General features: G+C 46.3%; 1 protein-coding gene across 2 annotated transcripts in view; it reads left to right on the forward strand.

The window, feature by feature from the left end:
• ACVR1B (activin A receptor type 1B) overlaps positions 1-21,333 on the forward strand; it is a 30,598-nt gene extending 9,265 nt beyond the window's left edge. Inside the window, exons 1-9 of one of the 2 annotated variants that reach the window (XM_073319324.2) lie at positions 434-8,210; positions 9,171-9,410; positions 11,114-11,362; positions 13,303-13,533; positions 14,329-14,496; positions 15,188-15,344; positions 16,320-16,444; positions 17,123-17,253; positions 18,158-21,333. In XM_073319324.2, coding sequence (XP_073175425.1) covers positions 9,236-9,410; positions 11,114-11,362; positions 13,303-13,533; positions 14,329-14,496; positions 15,188-15,344; positions 16,320-16,444; positions 17,123-17,253; positions 18,158-18,283 — 1,362 coding nt within the window. In that variant the 5' untranslated portion in view covers positions 434-8,210; positions 9,171-9,235 and the 3' untranslated portion in view covers positions 18,284-21,333. Of the gene's footprint in view, positions 1-433; positions 8,211-9,170; positions 9,411-11,113; positions 11,363-13,302; positions 13,534-14,328; positions 14,497-15,187; positions 15,345-16,319; positions 16,445-17,122; positions 17,254-18,157 lie in introns of those variants that run through there. The other variant, XM_073319323.1, reaches the window with a different exon arrangement.
• Positions 21,334-21,561: the final 228 nt, after the last annotated feature.

The following is a 21,561-nucleotide window of genomic DNA, read 5'->3' on the forward strand; positions in this document are numbered from 1 at the left end:
CTTACAGTCATCAAGTTTTTCCTAATGTCCAACCTAAATCTGCCTTGCTGCGGTTTAAGCCCATTACTACTTATCCACTGAAGACAGGACAAGAACAACTTATCACCCTCTTTTTTCTTTTATAACCTTTTTTGTACTTCATGGGTTTCAAACACGTGGCCCACGGAGTTATTTCCTGTGGCCCTCCATAGCTCCCCCGCCTTCACCCCCCCCCCAAGCGCACTGCGTCCCCACTCCTCTGCCTGCCTACTTCCCAGCGCTTCCCGCTGCCAAACAGCTGTTTGATGGTGCTTAGGACTTTCCGCGGGGAGGAGCGGGGACATGGTGTGCTCAAGGAAAGAGGTGGAGAAGAGGCGGGGTGGGGATTTGGGGAAGGGGTGGGAATAGAGACAGGGAGGGGGTGGGAAGGAGTGGGGCCTCAGGGAAGGGGCAGGGGTCTTTTGTATCTTTGTATGAAACAGTGTCAGCGATGCAGCCCTCGGGCCAATGTACTAGTCCTCATGTGGCCCACATGGTGATTTGAGTTTGAGATCCCTGATGTACTTGAAGACTGTTGTGTCCCCCCTCTTCCTCTTCTCCAGGCTAAACAAGCCCAATTTTTTCACTCTTTCCTTGTAGGTCATGCTTTCTAGACCTTTAATCATTGTTCTTGCTCTCCTTTTGGACTTTCTCCAAAAAAGTGTCCACATCTTTCCTGAAATGTGGTGCCCAGTGCTGCACGCAGTACTCCAGTTGAGGCCTCATCAGCACTGGGTAGAGGAAGAATTCTTGTCTTGCTTACAACTTCCTGCTGATACATCCCAAAACGATGTTTGCTTTTTTTGCTACAGTATTACATTGACAACTCCCATTTAGTTTCTGATCTTTCTAACCCTCAGATCCTTTTCTGTAGTATTCCTTCCTAGGCAGTCATTTCCCATTTTGTATTTGTGGAATTGATTATTCCTTTCTAAGTGTGGTATTTTGCATTTGTCCTTATTGAATTTCATCTTGTTTATTTCAGACCATTTCTCCAGTTTGTCAAGATCATTTTGAATTCTAATCCTGTCCTCTGAAGTGCTTGCAGCCTCTCCCAGCCTGGTATCATCTGCCATCTTTCTGTCTCAAGAGTGGTGGTGTTTCTGCCTAGATCGTTCAGTCCTCCTGAGAACACGAGAGTTGTTGCACAGAGCCCACCAGTTCCAGCAGTGCTGCTAAAGCTCTTGATTAAAATTCCTTTCATAAACCAAGTGATAAAAAGGGAGGATTCCTTAACTCTCTATTAAATCTTCCTGTTGCAGTGTTGATTGACTGCCCGTGTGCAATTAAAAAAAAAGTAATGAGGAATGGAACTGGAGGAGCTCCCCCACCCCTCCAATTCATGTCATGACCACCAGCATTCAGACTTGGATTAAATCACAGTGACAGTTCACTTCAGCATAAATACAGATCTGATCCATCTTTCAGAGTGAGAACAAAGCTTTCATTCTGAGGATCTGCAGCTTAATGTTACACTTGTTTAAACAGCTTCTTTAGGGTTGGGTTTGTCTTTGAGCAGAATGTCAAAAAGTCAGTGTACTGAACAGGTAGAACAGAATCCACTGCCAACTTCTATAGCACCTTTCATGCAAACTCATCCTTAGGCACTTTAGTGGAACTGAAGACACCAATTGTGTGAACTGTCACTTTTTCTTTTGTCCAGTCAATTTTCTTTAGCTCAGTCAATTCTTCTCTGTAAGTAGATTATATATTTTGCTCAATAAGAGCTTTTTCTTCAGAAAAAGATAGCTGTTAGTGTGAAAATTTCTTTTATTCAGTCATTTCTTCTTGCCCAAACATCCCCAGCTGCTCTCAGAATCTTGCTATGAAAGGAGCTTGTGTTCAGCTTTCAAATACCTGTTGGGTTTTGAACACTGTCCAAGGTGGAAGAATTGTAGTTTTTCTTTTAGAAATACTGGGTTTGGCTTCTGGTTTTATTGATGTAAGAAGAACTTTCACTTCTGGTTAATCAGAACTTGAAATGCTAGAACTGCACGAGTTGCCTTGTAATTCTGTTTGTCCTGGCATCCCTTAATTCTCCTATTTCCCTCCAGGCATCGATACAGAGAGGCCCTGGAAAACAGCCAATCGCCCAGGCCCTGGAAAACTGCATTTGAGTCGTTATTGCTGCAGCTCCTATAGTTGGCCAGTATGGGGCACTTGCAGAAGAACAATGTTTTAGCTGGCCATTTTGCTCTAGGGTAGCCGCATGTGTCTATATATGCGAGTACTGGACTTCTTCATAAAAGAGAAGGAGAGCCATTCAGACATTTAGGAAGGGAAAGTAGTATAATGTTTGGAATGGGGGGTAGGAATTCAGATTTTATTCCCAGTTCTGGCACTGATTTGCTGTGTGGTCTGGGGCATTCTGCTTCCATTTACTTTTCTATAAAATGGAGTTAAAGGTCATCTGCTGCATAGGGATTGTGAAGCTGAATGTTTGCAAAGTTTGAGGTCCTCTAATGAAAGGTGCAATAGAAGTATGTACCTTTGTTCACTGAGAAATAACTTCCTTACTCTTGTACTGCTCCTTCTATTCTAAAGGTTCCCAGGATGTAAACACAAGAATCCCTTCACGTCATGTGCCACTAAAATGCACAGCCATCTCTGGTGAGGAGGTTTGCGGCCAAGCTGGACAATCAGCATGTGGACAAGTCTTGACCAGCATCATTAGGGCGTACCTTTTTACTTCTAAAAAGTGAAATGCCACAGGAGCTCTAATTTCCAGTCAGAATGGAGCGGACCTATTTAAATATTTCCCTCCGCTGTTGGAAACACAAACATCACAGCCTTGTAGCACCAGGGAACAAAACTAACTAGAAATAGAGTAAACCTGATGGCTTAGTTCTGTGTCCAAGCTGAGTTAAATGTAAAAGAGAAACAGCATGAATGTCGAAAAGTGTATTTAAATTCTCTGTTCATTATTAATCAGTCACTTATTGGTAACATAGTGAAGAAAGCATTTCCTAACAATTATATTTAATTGTCCTTTTAATGATACCTAAAGGATGGAATGTGCCCCTTCTGATTTCTCTTCTCTACAATGTTTTTGTAACAACCCAGTAATAACAAACCTTGGTCTGCATGAGTACGGTCCTCAAAAGTGATTCACTTAGAATGAGACAGTATTCTAATGAGCAGTGGAAAATGATCGGGAACTCAGGTCTGTTTTGTCAAGCCAAACCTTAGCTGCTATTTTGCCTTTTTTATAATAAAAGCCGGTCCCCTTTCAGAAGCAGATTATAGAAACGATGCTTCTTGCCCATCTGAGAATAGTCCAGTCTTTAAGTCTTCAGTTTCTCTTTCCCACCCCTAATATAGAAGAGGCTTGTGGATATCCCTGTGCTAGACCCAGAACAGAAATACTAAGTTATGTTTACCACTTATGAAGTGCTCTTAGAAGTGACATTTCTTCCCATCATCTGTTTTTAGTATTTAACTGGTCTTCAATCTCTTGTACTATTTTACATTGTATAGCTCTTGGTTCACGTAAAATCAGTATCCAGTTTACTCTATCTAAATTGCTGTAGGTGCATCTGAGGTGGAATATGACAGCTGTTTAATAACTCACAGCAACAGTTTGAAAGAGAAAATTAACAGTGGCCTTTTGGCACTTCAGGGAAAATAGAGGGACTTCTACTGTAATTATCCAAATTAGGGTTTAGCCACGACATTGGCTCAATGTGTGATGAAATTATCATGATCACAAGTGATCAGGACCTGTTCCGCATTCTTGTCCAGTACATTGGAGCTTTGGGTTCAGTGCTGATTCAGAAGGAGGAGATCCTTCTTCGGCTCCCTGGATTTTCTTAGATGTCTTCTGTCACGGAGTCCCCAGGTGATGCTCTGGAACTGCTCCCTACAAAGCCAGTCAGGACTCTGGGGAAGTCTCCTCTCTGGGAGCAGCCTGTCTGCAGGAGACACAGCTGACACAGCTTCCACCTTCCTGGGTCTGACCTTGGAGCATTCAGCATCCTCTGCCCCTCTGTGTGCTTCCCACAGCGAGTCTGCCCAGGCAGGCTCCTGGGGAAGCCAGAGGGTCCTGCACCCCAACTTCGCAGACAGACGTGACTCTCAGCCAGCCAGTAAAACAGAAGATTTATTAGATGATGGGAACATGGCCTAAAACAGAGCTTGTAGGTGCAGAGAACAGGACCCCTCAGCTGGGTCCATTTTGGGGGCCAGTGAGCCAGACAACCACGTCTGCACTTCACTCTGTCCCCAGCCAGCCTCAAACTGACTCCTCCTCCAGCCCCTCCTCCTCTGGGCTTTGTCCCTGTCCTGGGCCAGGAGGTCACCAGATTCCTTTGTTCTCCAACCCTTTAGCTCTCACCTTGCAGGGGGGAAGGGCCAAGCCATCAGGTGCCAGGAAACAGGGTGTCAGCCATTCTCTGTGTCCCAACCCCTGCACACACCTGCCCTCTAGGGCTCTGCAATGATCATACACCCTTACCCCACCCCCTAGATACTTAAGAACTGCCTAGGGGAAACTGAGGCACCCCCACAATATTCAGGGGAAACATTAAGAACAGTCCCGCTTTATCACATCTCTCCCGCCTTCGAGACCGAACTGAGCGGTGTCACTTTAGCCGGTGACCTGGGGAAGTTTGAACCCACCAATGTTCCCATGGATGCCCCAGCTTCTCTCCTGTTCCTTGGTGGGAGTTACATCAGGTCCTTCCAGTTTCACGCCCTCCCTTAGGTCAAGGGTGGTCGATAACACTCGCATGCCACATGTGGGAAGGTTTATGCGGCCTGTGCCCTTTTGCCACCCCAAAACTCCCGGGGGTCAAACTGGGATTGGGTCTTCTCCCAGCGCTCCAGTCTGGAGGCCTGCAATTCGGTTCTCTTGGTTAAGAGCCCCCATCTTGACCTGAGCCACATACTGTTCACTTACAGAACTAGCATGAGCACATTCCTTTCTCAACAACCTTGTTTCCCCAGCAAGCTGGCCAAACACAGCCACTTGGTTATAGGACTGTTCAACTTTCTTAACAGCTTTCACTCCATCTGAGACCTTCTCAAAGCTATCCACACTGGATCTTTCAGGAGAGTCAGTGGATCCATTCACAACAGAAAATTTCTGGCTGTTAAGAACTGAAACTGTCTTGATTAAATCAATTTCACACCCTTCAGTTGCAGTAAACTGCTTGCAAAGACTCCATGAGGATTCCTTTCCCTAGGGGTTTTCTATGCAACAATTCACCCCTCATGGAAATTCTGCCCTTACCCTCTTTGCCTAGGGCTTGCTCTAAAGAAACACTTTCCTGAGCAACAACAGACTCTTTCTGGGTCTCACTTACATCCAGAATCACATCTGGCCCATCAGATTCCTACACAATCCCCTTTCAGGCAAATTTACAGACTTCTGAGATAAGATTAGAAGCATTCTCCTTCCCTTTGCCTCACACAAGTTCAGGAATCTCTTCCTTCTTGCTGCTGGTTTCCACACCCTCAGTAGGTAACACAATCAAATCACCTTTATGCTCTCCTTGTGCCCTGGCTAGGATCTCACCCTGATTAAACAGAGTTGCTGCACCCTTTCCCAGCCACACACTAGCAACAGGCAAAATACAAGCACCAGGATTGTCTGGTCTCTGGGATTTTACATAGACACTAACTGGATGCGACCTAGTTACAGGGCCATTCTACCGAGCAGGCACAAACTTAGGACCATTCCCTTCCTGGGCTTCAGTTGAATCCAGAAGCAGCTCTGAGACAACTGCACTATTCTCAACCATCACAGGCTGAAAGGCCCCTTCTGTCTGCTCCACAGACAAAGAAGAGCCGGACGCACTTTCTCCTTTACCAGACACCCAGCTTGGGATCTCTTTCCCCTTGTCCCAGCACACAAGGCTGTTCACAGACAACTGCTTGGAGGCCAGGGTAGCTCCCTCCATAGAGAAGTCAATACCCCTGACAGACACAGGCACATTTCCTTCCCTGTCCCAATTCTCCAGCCAGGTAACAGGTAAGGTCCAGGGACACTCAACTTCCACTCTCCTGCCTTCCCACACTGGTGACTAGACAAAGCCATCAGCTCACAGGCTGCCTTGGCTCATCCAAACTTTCCTTACCAAGCACCTTGCCACTCCCAACAGAGAACCTGCCCTGCCTATGTCTCCCCCCACTCAGCTGGGGTCTCAGCTCCCACTGCTCAGCGCTGTCCTTGCTGTCCCAGTGGGGGTAGGCAGTGAGCTTGCTGCTTTCCTCACTGCATCAGAGCCAGCGTGAGCCCCCTCTCCGGTGTGCAAGGAGGCGGGGAGCATCTCTCTGTCCCACCCAGCCCCAGGGGTCTGGTTACAGGCAGGCAGGTAGCCCAAGCCTAGCAGCTCCTCCCCACTGCCAGCCAGGTCATCTGCATTTTCACTGACCATTTCCCTCTCTGCCGATTGGTTCCCGGGATTCAAATTCAAACCCTTGGCCGTTACAGGAGCGGGGCCTGAATCCTGTCCCAAAGAGACAGTCACTCCCCAACAGGGTCTCCCAGCTGATATCGTGGAGAACCCCAAAGACCAGCCAGCCCCACCCCTCCTGGGTCTGCACAGGGATCCGGGCCATAGGCAGGGCGAGGGGCTTCATCCCTGGGACCCTCACCCAGCTCACACAGCCCCTCAGCATCTGAGGCTGCACCACCCAGGGCCTGACAACAGTTCTCTCTGTCCCAGGATCTTGCCACCCCAAGAATGTCTCCCCATTGACCATCACCTTCAACTCCCACTGGAGGTCCGAGGGGCCTGACCCCAGGAGACTCCACACAGACATATAGGTTGGGACCAGGAGTGGGAGCCTGTCCACCTCCCCACCCATCTGGCTGACGGAGTCTATGGCCTTGGGACCCAGCAAGGGAGCTAGACACCGGGGCTTTTCTGCAGGGTCCCCCTGGTTCAAATAGCCAGCCTGCTCAAAGGCAGTGAGGTGGCATCCACATCCCCTGCATCCAAATCCCCCCCATCCTTAACCAGGGGCAGCAATTTAGTCTTGAGGTTCCCTGTGGACTCAGCTCCAATCCCGTCCATCTCCGATCCCTGGATGGGGAACCCGATCGTGAAGACCCTAGTCTGGTTGGGGACAGGAGTCTTAGGGATGCCTGGCTCCCACTCCAGCTGCTCCCAGATCCTGCTATAGCCCTATTTGGGGTCAGGAATCTGTTCCTTAGAGCGGTCATCCTCCTCCAGCTGCAAGATGAACTGTGCTTTGGTGAACTTTCCAACGCTCAACCCTCTCTTTCTGCACAGGGTTACAATGTCCTTCTTAAGGAGATGGTGACAGACCATCAATCCGCTCTTCCCAAGTTGTTGTGGACTTACAGGCCTGTGTGCCTTCAGCTCCCCACGGTTTCCAGGGAGAACCCCTAGTATGCCAGCCCTTCTCGAGGTGGTCACCTCTTTGCCAGGGTCGAGCTGCAGACTCCTCTGCCCCTTGGACTGCTCGCTGCAATCCCCAGGGGAACCCTGTTACTGCAAAAGTCCTTCTCTCCCAGGGCCAAGCCACAGGCTCCTCCACCCCTGAGACTAATCTTGACCTGGTTGGCTTGTTAAATCTGTTCATCCCCCCCAAGATTGTATAACCGAAGGCTGAGCGTTCCAGTGACACTTGAGGAAGGTGACATTGGAGTGTAGAAAGTGAAGTGTAGTCCAGTGTAGTGATCTTTTTCATCCACAATATTTGTAAAGTGGGGGAGAAAATAAGCAGATGTGGGGGAGTTTGCTGTTGGAGTGGGGGAGAGTTAACTGCTACTCTCATTTAGATACTTTAAATGTTACTTTAAATTTTCTGCCTTAAACCATCTCTGCAGCGAGTATGTACATGTTTCTGAATCCCTCCAGGTAGATGGGATCTGAAAGACGAAAGTAGTACATGATATGAAACAGTTCCCACCCTTCTCCATAACATGGTTAAATTCCCTTTTGTTTCCTAGCATGGCACTGGCTGGGGATTTGGCTGCAGCTTTTCAGGCAGCTTGAGAGAAATGGTGACAGCTGGGAGGGTGAGATGTGAGAGTCTGTCTTTGGAGTGTGCTTGGGTAAAGAGTGAAGGGGTCTTTATCAACAGCAAGAAGCCAGAAACGTATTTAACCTGAGAGAGTCTGTCAAATCAGAAAGCTGCTACTGAAGAATTGACTGACTCAGGAGAACATTAATAGGATGCAGAGCTTTTTGCCTCTTATCACCAATCTGAATGCAATCTTGGTTAGTAAAATCACATGTTAAGTCACTGAACAGTTGTCTGTTATGTGAAATGAGCTGGTGAGTGTCAGTCTAATCAGTAGTGGATGGATGTCCATGTTACAGTTGGGACACTAGTTTGTAATCTCAATGGAAGCTGAAGAACTAAGGGCACAGAACTCTTCTCAGCCCTAGTGTGGCACCCCACCCCCACCCCCTTGCTCCTGGGTCAAGTTCGCCCCGCTCCTGGGTCAAGTTTAGAACAAATTGGTGGAGTAGTATGCCTTGATGCAGAACCTATTCTAAGGAGTGACAGGTCTTGATATGCCAGCAGTGTCTTTAATGAATAATAAATTCAATTAGAAAAACTATTTCTGAACCTCGACTCATGAAGAGGGGAATGGCTTAATAATTAGATGCTACCAGAAAAACAGACCCAATTTTTCAGTCCCCCCTTGTTAGCAATTAAGACAGAGACCCAGCCGTTCTGAATATATTTGTTAGGAAATGGAATTGGCAGGATAGGTCTCTAAGACCCTCATCTTTCAGATTTTGTGCACCATTTATAATTTATTACCTTTTTTTAAGTGCCTCATTAGGGGGTGAGGGCTGGACTGGCCTAGTTCATGTTGGCAGACTCCAGCGTTGTTCAGTGGCAACTGTCTTCTGTAGCTGAATGCATGTTATCTATTGCATGGCCGGAAAGTTGATTAGATTATCATGGGTGGCTCTTTGTGTTATGGACCTAGAGGGGGATGGGGAATCTACATTCCCCACTGCCTTCCAAAAAAACCCCAAACCCTCTCTTCCCTAGCTCCTTACTCTTTGTCTGAAACATTCAGCAAATATTATTGGTCCCTTTTAGAGCCAGTTCTGTCTCAGCAAAGCCTTAGAATAATCAGTGTCCTACCCAATGGTAGATGAGTTTCCCTGCTCACAGCTCTGGTCGGTTTCAAGGAGGTTTCTCTGTCCTGATTTCTGCAGCTTTGATCTGTTCATGCTCCAACTGCAATCAAGCAAACTCCACATGCAAAACAGATGGGGCTTGCATGGTCTCCATCTCCAACCTGGATGGAGTTGAGCACCACATCCGGACCTGCATCCCTAAAGCAGAGCTGATTCCTGCTGGAAAACCCTTCTATTGCCTGAGTTCAGAAGATCTGCGTAACACACACTGCTGCTATTCTGATTATTGCAACGAAATTGACCTAACAGTGCCCAGTGGTGAGTAAAGAAATCCTCTGTCATCTCATTGAAGATGTGGTATTGTCTAATAGTTAGAGCAGGGTTGGGAACCAGGACTCCTGAACCCTGTTCCTAGTTCTCCCACTAACTTGCTTTGTGAACATTGGCAATTCCTTCACATCTGCAAAAAGGGAATAGTGATGACCTACTTCACAGAGGGTTGTGAAGCAGTTTAAGATCCTCTGATAGGCAAAATATCAAATTGTACCATTCAGTTTGTAGGGTGAGAAGAAGCCTCTAAATTGGATTTTCTCTGATCTCCCCTTTGGTTCACCCACCTTCAAATGTTTGACGTGATCAAGACAGCATAAGTCTCCCACCTCATCAGCATTGCCCCTAGTGTCCCCCACAGAGTCCTTTGAAAATTAGGTTCTTTCTCCATGCTGCCGCTCAGTCACGGATGTCCTGCCTCTGCCCAGTGCTCTAGGCCCAGGATGGCCTGAGGATAAGGAGCAGTCCCTGGGACTAGTCTGAGATCCCCCTTGTGGCATTGAGTGGTACTGCAGTCTGCTCTTTATCCGATAGACTTGCTTCCTGAGGGACTGAAACTCCTCTTTCAGTCATGAGCTCTGAGTGTGGTTTTACACTTCAGAGTAAAATGAGGGAGATGTTTGAACTCTGAGTGCAACAGAAACAGATCTGTCCTGGAATGAGGGTGCTGGAAGAAAACTGTCTTGTCAGAGTTCAAGGCCAGAAGGGACCACCACATTGTCTAATCTGACCTCCTGTAATGCTCGGCAACCCCACACTTAAACCCAACCACCTGTTCAGCCAGAGCCCTTGTGGCAGAGAAGGCACATGCAGTTTATCTCCCTCATTCTGGGCAGTTTCTCTGAGTTCTCATGAGTTGCAGAATGGTACCATCATCCATCAAGGTAGGAGGGGAATTCTATTTTGTCTGGTTAAAATCAACTGGTGAAGGATTTGAGCTAAAGACTCATTGGCTGTTACATGTGGGGGATAATTCCTTCCTCCTTCACTATAATTTTTATTAAGAAAGTTGGCTTTGATGGTAGCCAACTTACTGCTTTAGCCACATTGCTATGTGAAGGCAGTGACCAATTTATTTTGGGGGAAGGTGGGAAGGAATGCTTTGCATTGAGCTTAAGTGATCATCTAGCTGATTAGGCAGTAGTGACTGTGTTGAGAGGGAGCAACGCATCCAGGCCTAGGGCAGAAAGCTAGGTTAATCCAAGATGGAGCCTCCTGGGCAAGAATAAAAGGGAAGTTGAGGTGCAGGGGACCCCCCATAAACAAAGCTACCGTTCCTCATGTAAAGTGTATTCTGGGCTTAGATGGAAGATGCATTACAGACTGGTCTTCTGAAATTGTTTGGTTATAGTTTTTGGTTCCAAGATAGTCTCACTTCAGGACCTAAAATACACTATTATAAACCCTAAACTGAGCGCTCAACTGGGGTCATCAACTGCTTCTTGCAGCTGCAGTAAAAGTGATGACCTTCCTTATCTGTTGTTCCTACCCAGCCTGTTTACCTCTCCTGCTTTGGAATAGCTAGTGAATTTTGCTGCTTGGAGTGTCCTTTACAAGTTCTGAGACAGAGTTAAAGTAGTTCAGGCTGTAAGAGAAGGGGTTAGGGACTCTTGCCTATACGGTTTCGAGAATATATATATAAAGGAATCAGGTTGTGCTTAAAATGTTGTTTTTCCCTCCTCTCACTAAAGGTCACGTGAAAGAGAACGAACCTCAGTCTAGCTGGGGCCCTGTTGAGTTAGTAGCAGTGATTGCAGGGCCTGTCTTCCTTTTGTTTGTCGTCATGATCGTAGTGGTTTTCGTCTTTCATCACCACCAACGAGTTTATCACAATCGTCAGCGGTTGGACATGGAAGATCCCTCTTGTGAAATGTGTCTGTCCAAGGATAAGACTCTGCAAGATCTAGTTTATGATCTCTCCACTTCTGGCTCTGGCTCAGGTACTAAGCTGCTGTTGCTTTGGAAATAATAAATGGCATGTAATTGTAATGGAATCCTGTATTCTGAAGTGCTCATCGCCGTGGTATCAATGTTCTAATATAAGGCCATTGGCTATCCTTCCTTACGTACAGTCTGAATTGTAATAGGTCACTGGTGTTTGTTCTAAATCCAATTGTACATTAGACAGTGAAGCCAGTGGCCCAATATCAGCACTTGGATACTTTGGGGATGGGAACCGTAGAATACATAAGAGATACTGTACTCTATCATCATTGAGTCATTTGGCATTTACATAAAGTAGTGTTTGTGGATTTCAGTATATAAAATCTAGATCATACCCAGGAAACAATTCCATCTACCTGTAAATGCAACATCAGATATAGCTGTCCCTGCTCTCTGTTGTGAATTTATGATACCTTCCCTTGACTCAGAATACAGTGCATCTGGTTCATGTGATTGGTGTTTGGTTCTGTACCATTTTTGAATTTTTAACAAACTTCACTGCACATCTACAAGTTACCAGCTTTCAAATGACACTAGCTCCATCAAAGCTGATGGAGAAATGGCAGTGTCTCTACAGAAATTGCATCAGAGTTAGGAAACTAGTATATAGATTTTACATTTATATAGCACCCTTCAACCCAAAGAATCCCAAAGAAATGTGTAAATGAACTACCCACAAGGTTAACTTCCTGGGCACTTCCTGGGCTCTCTGGGGTGGAATTGTGTGGTTTAATAGCACACAACACTGTACAACAGGTTGGGACAAGAAATGAATTGTATATCCAGTCGACATTCTGCCTCTACAGATTGCCCCTGCAATGTAACTTACCCAAGTAGGCATTTGGTCAGGACATAAGCATTAAATTGTGTGTGTCATATGCAAAGTGCTGTGGAATCTTTAATGACCAGAGCTAGTCAGGACTCCAACGTTGTGTCTTACCTAAAAGACTGCACCTACATCAATGTAATAGCCCCTTAACAAATGCTGGGGTGTTGCTTATTTTAGTGCTGTCTCTGTCTTCAAACCAACTCCACTTCTTACATATAGCCTCTCGATGTTCCTTAGAGAACTTTCTCTCTGTGAGCACTGACTCTGCTCAGCTTACAAGATCTGATGGGGATCACAGCACAAGATGGTGTGCCAGGTCTTGGCCCAAAGTGATTTGGAACAGTTAAGAAATTGCAGGACTCTTGTGGTCTAAATCCACTGAGACTTTTTTAGGTCTGTATCAGTGTGTGTTGACTTACTGATTTCCTTGGCGAGAGAAAGCTAGCCATTTGATTTTGTTGCTGTTTTTGTGGTTTTGGTGATCTCCCACTACTGTTGAAAGACCTTACATGTTGGTCCTGTTGTAGCAGGTTCAGGGTAACTTTGGTTAGAAATGATATTTTCTCATCTTTTCACAAAGATGGTGCAACATGCATGTGATTGCTCAGATAATGTACTGATGAGTGCAGCAGAAGAACCTGTATAGAATAGTACTTCGAGTCCAGTCAGAATAACTGGTTTCAGAACACGGGGCAGGATTGTTCTCCAGAATATTGTCCACAGAATTTTGTTCTGAATAAAAACTGAGCCCACAGAGAAGCGTTTGGAAGTGGTCAGTGAATGACTGGCAATGGGGAGAGAACAATAACAATCAGATTCATATGTTGGAAGAAGGGCCAAGGATGAGAACGATCTTCTTTTCCGATCACTGTTCCCAAATCAGTTCTTGAGAGAGGGAGGCGAAATTTTCTAGTTGTGAAAACTTGTATTTGTGGGCCAAAGCGCTTCCATCCCTGGCGGAATGAGAGATGGCTCTTGGGTTTTTATTTGGACTGCTAAATACAATCAAATCCAACCAAGACAACCCTTTCGATGTTCTGTTCTAAACCTTGTAGCATCTCTCAAGTGTCCCTCGTCTGAATTCTTCTTTCAATCTTTTGCCCACAGGTTTGCCACTCTTTGTCCAGCGAACCGTGGCTCGAACCATTGTCCTACAGGAGATCATTGGAAAAGGCCGCTTTGGGGAGGTGTGGCGTGGCAGGTGGCGTGGAGGTGATGTGGCCGTGAAAATCTTCTCTTCACGGGAAGAGCGCTCCTGGTTTAGGGAAGCAGAAATATACCAGACTGTCATGTTGCGACATGAGAACATCTTGGGGTTTATTGCTGCAGATAACAAAGGTAAAAATGCTGTCTCAACCTTCAGCGTCAAAGTCCGAATGGCCGTAGGTTCCTCAGAGTTCCACGTTCTACTATAGGATCTACTTTTTTTTTGTCTTTTTTAATGAAATAAAGAGAGCCATCCGTATATTTGTAAAGTGTTATGATCATTTCCCCAAATTATAAATATAGCTAGCCATCATTAAAAACTATTAAAGCTGTCTGTGTGACATAACTTTTTACGAAGGAAGCTTGAATAGTAGTCGAATGCATGAGCAGTCTGGAGACTTCCCGTTTTAATGTAAGTTAAATTATTTATTAAAACATTCTTAACATGGTCAGTTCTGTTCTTCACTTTTTTCAGTTAATAGAAGTATTTGCTAGATCAAAATAATTCTAATAATTTAACTTGGTTAAAACGGGGATGGAGTACAGCCTGACCTGTGCACTGAAATGCTTAGCAGTATTTCCTTTGTCCCTGAGTATGGGCTTAATCCACAGAACTCGCCTTGCTGAGAAGAATCCATAAAATCGCCGCTGTCACTAGCAGACACATTGCAGCATTCGTAGTACAAAGCTACCTGTCACTGCTTCAATACTGTGAAAAGCTGCTTGGGAAATGTACTAACTATATATAGTGTGCTAAGGTGCTATAAGCAATCGTTACACTTTTGCCTTGTAGTTCTTCCCTTGTCTGCTCGGACTTGTTGCTGACCTGCAGTCTAATCTGGCAGCTCTTCCTATGTTTGTTCAAAAACAAAATGCCCCGTAAGTGCTGATGTTGTGCTGCTCTCTCCACTTTTTCTCTTGCTACAGATAACGGGACCTGGACTCAGCTGTGGCTTGTCTCTGATTACCATGAGCATGGCTCTCTGTTTGATTACCTCAACAGATACACAGTGACCATTGAGGGAATGATTAAACTGGCCCTGTCTGCTGCCAGCGGATTGGCACACCTACACATGGAGATTGTGGGGACCCAGGGTAAGAGAGTGCTAGCAAAGTATCCTAAACATGAACTAGACATTCTTTGGAGAGGCTAAAGCAGGAAAGGTGAAGACAGTAATATGGGGCTTGTATGATGCACAGGGTGCCTTGTACTGAGAGAGAGAGATGGAATTTAATCATAAAATGAAAGAGAAAAAGTGCCTTAAGGACCTGGGGACTGAATCTAGGCCAGTTTGGTATTGAGCAAAAGTCATTGAAATGAGTTAGTCTTAGTCTAGCTCCTGTTAGACCGGAGGGGGGAGGGGGGAGGGTGTGTCTTTCTCTCTCTCTCTCTCAGCTGGCTCTGGTTGGGATGGGGAGCACAGAAGAGATTAGCATAGGCAATGACAGAGCAAAACAGATTGTAAACTCTTCAGAGCAGGGATCATGTCTGCGTGGATGAGACAGCTGGTGCAGTGGGTCTGCTGCAGTTTAAATAATAGTACTTGGAGGTTAAATGAAAGCTCTTTAGTGTTTTTAGCACTTTTCACTGGTACAGAGTTTAAATAAGACTGGAGGAAGAACAGGGCTGCAGATCCTACTATGCACAGAGATGTTAAGATTCAGATTCACTCTGGACTTGACCGCCTCAGTCCCTCCATTTTCTGTGTTCAGCTCATCTGCACTGATCAGATCCACTAAGGTGAGAGAGGAAAATCTGCTATTGAGACTTATTTTACTCCATCAGGAAAACCAGGGATTGCACATAGGGACTTGAAATCCAAGAACATCCTGGTGAAGAAGAACGGCATGTGTGCCATTGCTGACCTGGGTCTGGCTGTCCGGCATGATTCTGTTACCGATACCATTGATATTGCGCCAAATCAAAGGGTTGGAACCAAACGGTAGGGAGCGGGCTCAGCTGTACTCCTGATCAAGGTTCAGTGCTATCAGAAATAGGGTATAAAACAGCAGTTCTTGGGCCACATGTGGTGTGCTTTTTAAAAATATATATTCAAAATTTGCTGCTCTGGTTTGAAAGGGGGTAGGGATAGCTGAGTGGAAGACAGCATCTGGCAGCCTGCTGGAGCGTGGGAGAGTGGGTCTCTGGACAGGTTTGTGGGGAGGGGAGGCACTGGGAAATAGGGGTTTGTGGGGATGCTGCAGCACCCCCAGGTTTTAGGCCACCGGTTGGGACTCTGGTCCCTGCTGTCTGGAGGGGTCTCTGGGTGGGGGGAGCTGGACGTAGGGGACTGTGTGGGGGAGCAGGGTTGGTGCTGTGGTTCTCAATCTGCAGCCCACAATGATAAATAGGTTGAGAACCACTGGTATAGAAAACGTGTGAGCCTTACTGGGGATTGATAGAGTTTCTATCTTAGGCATTGGCAGGGTTTCCAGAGTACTGAAGGAGAATATTTAGTGGCTTTTTTTATTTATGAATGAATCTAGGTTTGAGGTACTTGAACAGTCACAGCCTACTTCCTATTCCCTCCACTTACGTCCTTCCAAGGCTAAGGTTGGCTAGATGGCCTCTGCTTCCAACAACTCGCCTGTGAGGCTCCCTCGCCTCCACCCCAGCCTCAGGGGTCATTGCTATCTTTGGCTCAGTGCACCTCTGACCCTTCCCGCCTCCTCCTTTCACCCCTCTTTCTTTCTGGTGTTTTGTTTTGGATTATCCTGTTTGCTCTCTTAACACAGTGTCTGCTTCTGTCCACATCATTGGGTTCTGTTTTTATTTTCATTGTTTAACTTCTGTGCAGCATCCAAGCACTGTATCTGGTAACCCATGTTGTATACAATAAACATGGAGAATTCATCATTGATGGTCTTCCAGGGAGTCCCTATGACAAGAAAATGACATTGTTTTTTCTTTGTTGCAGATACATGGCCCCTGAGGTCTTGGATGAAACCATTAACATGAAGCATTTTGATTCATTTAAATGTGCTGATATCTATGCCCTTGGCCTGGTCTACTGGGAGATTGCTCGTAGGTGCAGTTCAGGAGGTAATGGGTTTTCAGCTTCTTCTCCCCACTGCCCCCCCACGCCCCCAACCAACCAAAAAAAACCCCACAACCCTTGTCTTTGACTTAACTGAGGCCTGGAGCTAGGAGAGAATAACCTGTCCTTCAGGCAGTCGTGGAGATGGTTATGATCCCAGGATACAGGGGTAAATGCAGCGTCACCCAAGAGTATGGCCACAGGATGGTGGTAGTGTGGGGAAGAGACTCAAGCCTGCTCGTAAACCAGGCACGTGAGAGGTGATGGGTAGGTGTGCTGTTGGTGGCACACCTATTTCTTTAGCCGAACCTTAGAGCAGGAAGTGATGTTGCTGATTCAGGACATAGGTTGCTTTCCTATGAATCGGTACTGAGCCAGTGTCCTAGCATATAGTAGTGGATGGGGGCAGGGATGGGCATCCTGTTGTTGAAAGTGCCATCTTTTGTATCCACTAAGTCCTGAGCACTTGTGGTCAGTAAACATATCTTGGCCCTTTTCCCAGGAGAGGGGAGGTGCTCACCCCAGGGCCCTGGCCTAATCCCAGTTAACTGCATTCTGCTTCCTGAATTGCTGACTCTTCACTTTTATAAGTCATGTCATCCAGGCTGGGGGTATTGTGGCTCTGGTGAGAGTGGTAGTGATTTCAGTTCTCTGTGAATGACCTTTTCCCTTCCCATGCTTAGGTATCCATGAAGAATATCAACTCCCATACTATGACCTTGTGCCCTCCGACCCCTCCATTGAGGAGATGCGGAAGGTGGTGTGTGATCAGAAGTTGCGCCCCAACATCCCTAACTGGTGGCAGAGTTATGAGGTAAGATATGTCATAGTCTTCCTTTGAGCCTAAAGGAAATGCACTATCCACTGAATAGGTAAAGATTAGATTCAGTCCTGGACACTGAGTTCCAGATTTAGTAAGCATGGAGGCTGGATTTCCCTACTCCAGCCAGGAGTCACTGGTCCCTCCAAGGCGGGTTTGGGGTCCATGGACAGAATCAGTGTGGGGAAGTCCAGTGGGAAAGTGAACGTGGAGAGGATCCCATCTGAGGCTAGAGAGTAGGTGATCACTCTTGCACTCCGCTCGGTGGAGAAGGCCAGATGTGTGCTCCCAGAGCTTGGATAGCAAGTCTGTTTCAAGTCCATTGTGCGCCATCCACGTTGCATATGATGGAAATCTGAGTGGTTAATAATTCCACGTTCATAATAGTGAGTGAACTTTGTTACCTTGTAACTGCTCTGGGGCTGTGAAACATCTACCTCTTAATGCTTGACTTTTTCAGAGCGCTATACAAATGTTCACGAATGCTCAGAACAACCTTGCTGTCACATTATGCAGATGGGGTGAAACAGCTGGGTCTCCGTGCAGTTCCTAATGGTCCATGTCCTTACAAAAACCGACAGTAATGCATTCCCATGTTGGTGGAATGGCTGAGAATCAGATGGCCCATGAAGACACTCTCTCGCCCCCTCTGTAGAAGGGATATCCCTCCAGGCGAAGGGTGAAGTATGCTGGCAGGGAAGCATGGGGAGCTTGCATTGCTGCTGCCCATGCTGTGCCTATTCTGGGGAGAAGCAGAGGGCTTCAGTCATGGCACAGATACGCCAGCACCTTCCACGAGCTTTGGATTCACTTTAAAGCTTTGATTTGGTGTGTTAACAGAAGGAACTGAACTCCCTGAAAGGGTCAGGGCTGACGTTTCTCTCCGTTTCCTTGCTAGGCGTTACGAGTGATGGGCAAGATGATGCGTGAGTGCTGGTATGCAAATGGTGCAGCTCGCCTAACGGCCCTCCGCATTAAGAAAACGCTCTCGCAGCTCAGCGTCCAGGAAGATGTGAAGATCTAGCCCACAAGTCGCAGCATGAGGAAGCTGCCCAAAAGCTGCCATGATAGTCGAGGGGATTGAGGCCTACCTCGTGTTTCTACCCAACCTACTGCTACCGACCAGACCATGTGATCTATGGGCTGCTAGCCAGGGAGGACAGAGCCTATTAAAAGAAATGTTCTCTTCCTGGTTTGGGTATGAAACAAACAGAAACCTTTTATAACCACCTCTTGACAGCGTGGAGACTTGAGAGGGATTTGTGCGGATGGATCTTGCTGTGACCATAACTTTTCTTTGATGGAAATCCCTGTGTAGTCCAGTGAATATGGCGCGTTCGCTGGGAAGCGTTCAGGGCCTGGGAGTGGGGAGGGAAAGGGATGGTTATGTTGCCAGACCTGCAGGTTTTCCAGGGACTGGCAGAGACACACAGAAGAGGCTTTGGCTTCATAAAACCAGTTCTCCTTCTTTTGAGCTTGAAAAATACAAAAAGCCAAACTGGCTGCTAGTGTGTGCAACAGTGTGTGCAACAGTGTGTGCATGTGCAAAGCCATGTGTGCCCTGTGCCTGTTCAGTCCCCCTTAGACGTGCAGAGTATCTGCTTGTAGGTTGGCACATTCCTGTTCGTGTTTCTCCGTGCATGTGCAAATCTAAAGTGTCCTCTTCTGAGCTACGCGTGCTGGTGCCTTGCCTGTCCAGTAGTGAGCATTATCTAGCGTGACTAGGCTGCTTACAGCCAGATCCTTCTTTCTCCCAGAGCAGGCCTCTCTCCTGCCAGCTGCAGGAACTTTGTCAAGTTGCCTCACTGCCATCCCTCTCCTTTTTAAAGCAGGGTACTGATTTTTGTCCCTGAAATTTAAGCTTTTGTTTTGAAAACCCTGGTTTGTAATGTGTGGCGGAATGGAAAGGTTGCCTTGCCGGAGGAGCCGTCTGCGGGCGGGATGCAAAGGAGACAAGAAGCGTGTCTGAGATTGGAGCTGACCCTACCCCTGGGTGGAGGGGACCCCAGGCCACAGGGACATCAGCCTCTTAGCAACATAACCCTTGGATCTCTCAAAGGGCTTTGGCAGCAACACTCTAGAACTTGGAGCCAAGCGTTTAAGGTCTGATCTGTGAAGAGCTCAGTGTCCATGGAAACAATTGTGCACAGCACCTCTCAAGGAGCACTCGGCACACTGCAGGATCTGACCATTGGTGACTGGGATTGGAAATACGTGTCCATCTTTTAAATATACATCTATAAATATCTACTATTCTGGAAGCAGCTGTGTATAACTTTTTGGGTGGGGTAGGGAGGGGGTAACTGCATGAAACTTATTTTAATTGAATAACCAATCAGGGTGAAGTAGAATTGATTTGACTGTTGCCTAGTGAATGTTAGAAATAGCCCAGGGCTGAGTCCTGTATCTGAACCGAATGCAGCATTAAAGGCAACATTGGAAGGCTGAGTTGAGTGATGGTTAGGGTGTTATCTGTGCTATGTAACTCTGAAGCCATAACTTTTAACTGGAGTGCATTTGATTATTTTTTATTTGATTGGGAGGGTCTGGATTTTAACTTTTTTTAATATTCTTAATTTTTATAAGAGAAGAGAAACAATCTATAATTACCTCTCAACCTCTTTGTTTGTAAAGAAATCACTGCAAAAAAGGAAAAAAAAAAAAAATCCAAATGCACACAGCTGAATTTACACTGGAACTTTCTACTCGAACCTTGAGCCTGCTCTGTAAGGTGAGCTTTCATCTCTTCTCTGGCTCGCAGGTTTAATGGACCTTCTATTCTCACTGTCTGTGTCTCTCTTCCCTCAGGCCCCCATCCTAGCTGTGATTTATATCTGTCAAATGAGGAGTCTTTTGCATTGTGTTTGGAGCCATTTTGCATTCTCCCATTGCTTTTAAATGACAGGCAGGACTGAGCTGCCTCCCTATCTGCAGCGGTCTGCATCTTAGACCCTGGGTTCCTGGGGCAGCATACAGGGTTGGTCAATGTACAGCTTTCCCTTCTGATTTGTTCTGATTATTTCTCAGCCAGAAATTACTGCATCTCCAATGTGACTCGTTACTTACCGAACCCTTCTTCTGCATTGAGAAACCAAGGTGGTGTGTGCCTTAAAAATACCTACAAGACTCTTCAGCTACTGTAGCAGGACCTTTCAAATGAGACTTGTGCAGGGGCTGGGGAGGGTCTGCGCGACTGAAATAAACTGCCACAGAGAGGCCCATCACACTGATAAGTAGGGGTTGCCATCTGGTCTTCCCATGAGCATTAAGAAAATTCTCCTTCAGAGCACAAGGTCTCCTGTTCCATTAGCTGTCCAAAGACTTTCTTTATGACACTAATTCAGCAATTTAATTCCTTGGTTGATCCGCTCCACCACCCCCCAACAGTAAACACACGTACCTGCCTCAATACCATACCAAACAGCACATGCCAGAGTTTTACTGGACTGACTGTCTAGAAGGGGTGGGGTGGAAGGGGATGGCATCACCTTGTGATAAGGTTTTGAAACACTCAGTTCATAGGTACGGATAAGAGCGGTCAAACCCTCACTGGACCCTCTGAAATGGGAATAACAATGTAGCATTTACACAGCACTTTTCATGCAAATGTGCCAGAGTGGTGTGCAAACCTTACTTAGCTGACTTGTAGCAAATCTAGGAATCACTTTGCCCGGCACTGAAACGCAGTCTTGTCTGAAGAGAAACAGACCAGCTGTCTTAACAGTATACAGTAACTAAACGGTTGGGATCAGGCATTTGGTTCAACCAGGGGAGGTATTTCAGGTTGATCAATGGCATCAAACTAGGGAGGGGTTTCAGGTCAAAGCTTGTGCCTCTAGTCTCTGACACAAGATGAATGGATGGTACTCTGGCTTCAGAACAGATCTTTCTGGGTACTTCTCTGCCCCCTTTCCATGTACATTTTATTAGAAAAGGACTGTAAAATAGTCACTTAGACACTTTACCTCTTCAGTATGCAAATGTAAATACATTGTAATATAGGAAATCTTGTGTTTAATATAAGAACAAGCTGTCCAATTTCTGCTGTACATTATTAAAGTTGTTTTATTCACACAGACTGTTGGACTCTTTCTCTCAAACCCAGTTTGCTGTGTGTAACCTGCAAAGGGTTAGCCCTGGCCCGTGGGTGTAGCTGTCTATAAACAAGGAGCAGGAAGGGAGTGGAGCAGGAGTAACCAGCAGTAATGGGATGGTAGTTGGAAAAATAAACTAGAATAAATAGCAGGGGAGGGGAGATCTCAGACTGCGAAGCAGCCTCGAAGGTCAAATGGGAAAGCGCCA

This window comes from Lepidochelys kempii, chromosome 20 (genome assembly GCF_965140285.1).
Source record: "Lepidochelys kempii isolate rLepKem1 chromosome 20, rLepKem1.hap1, whole genome shotgun sequence".
NCBI classification, from domain to species: domain Eukaryota; kingdom Metazoa; phylum Chordata; order Testudines; family Cheloniidae; genus Lepidochelys; species Lepidochelys kempii.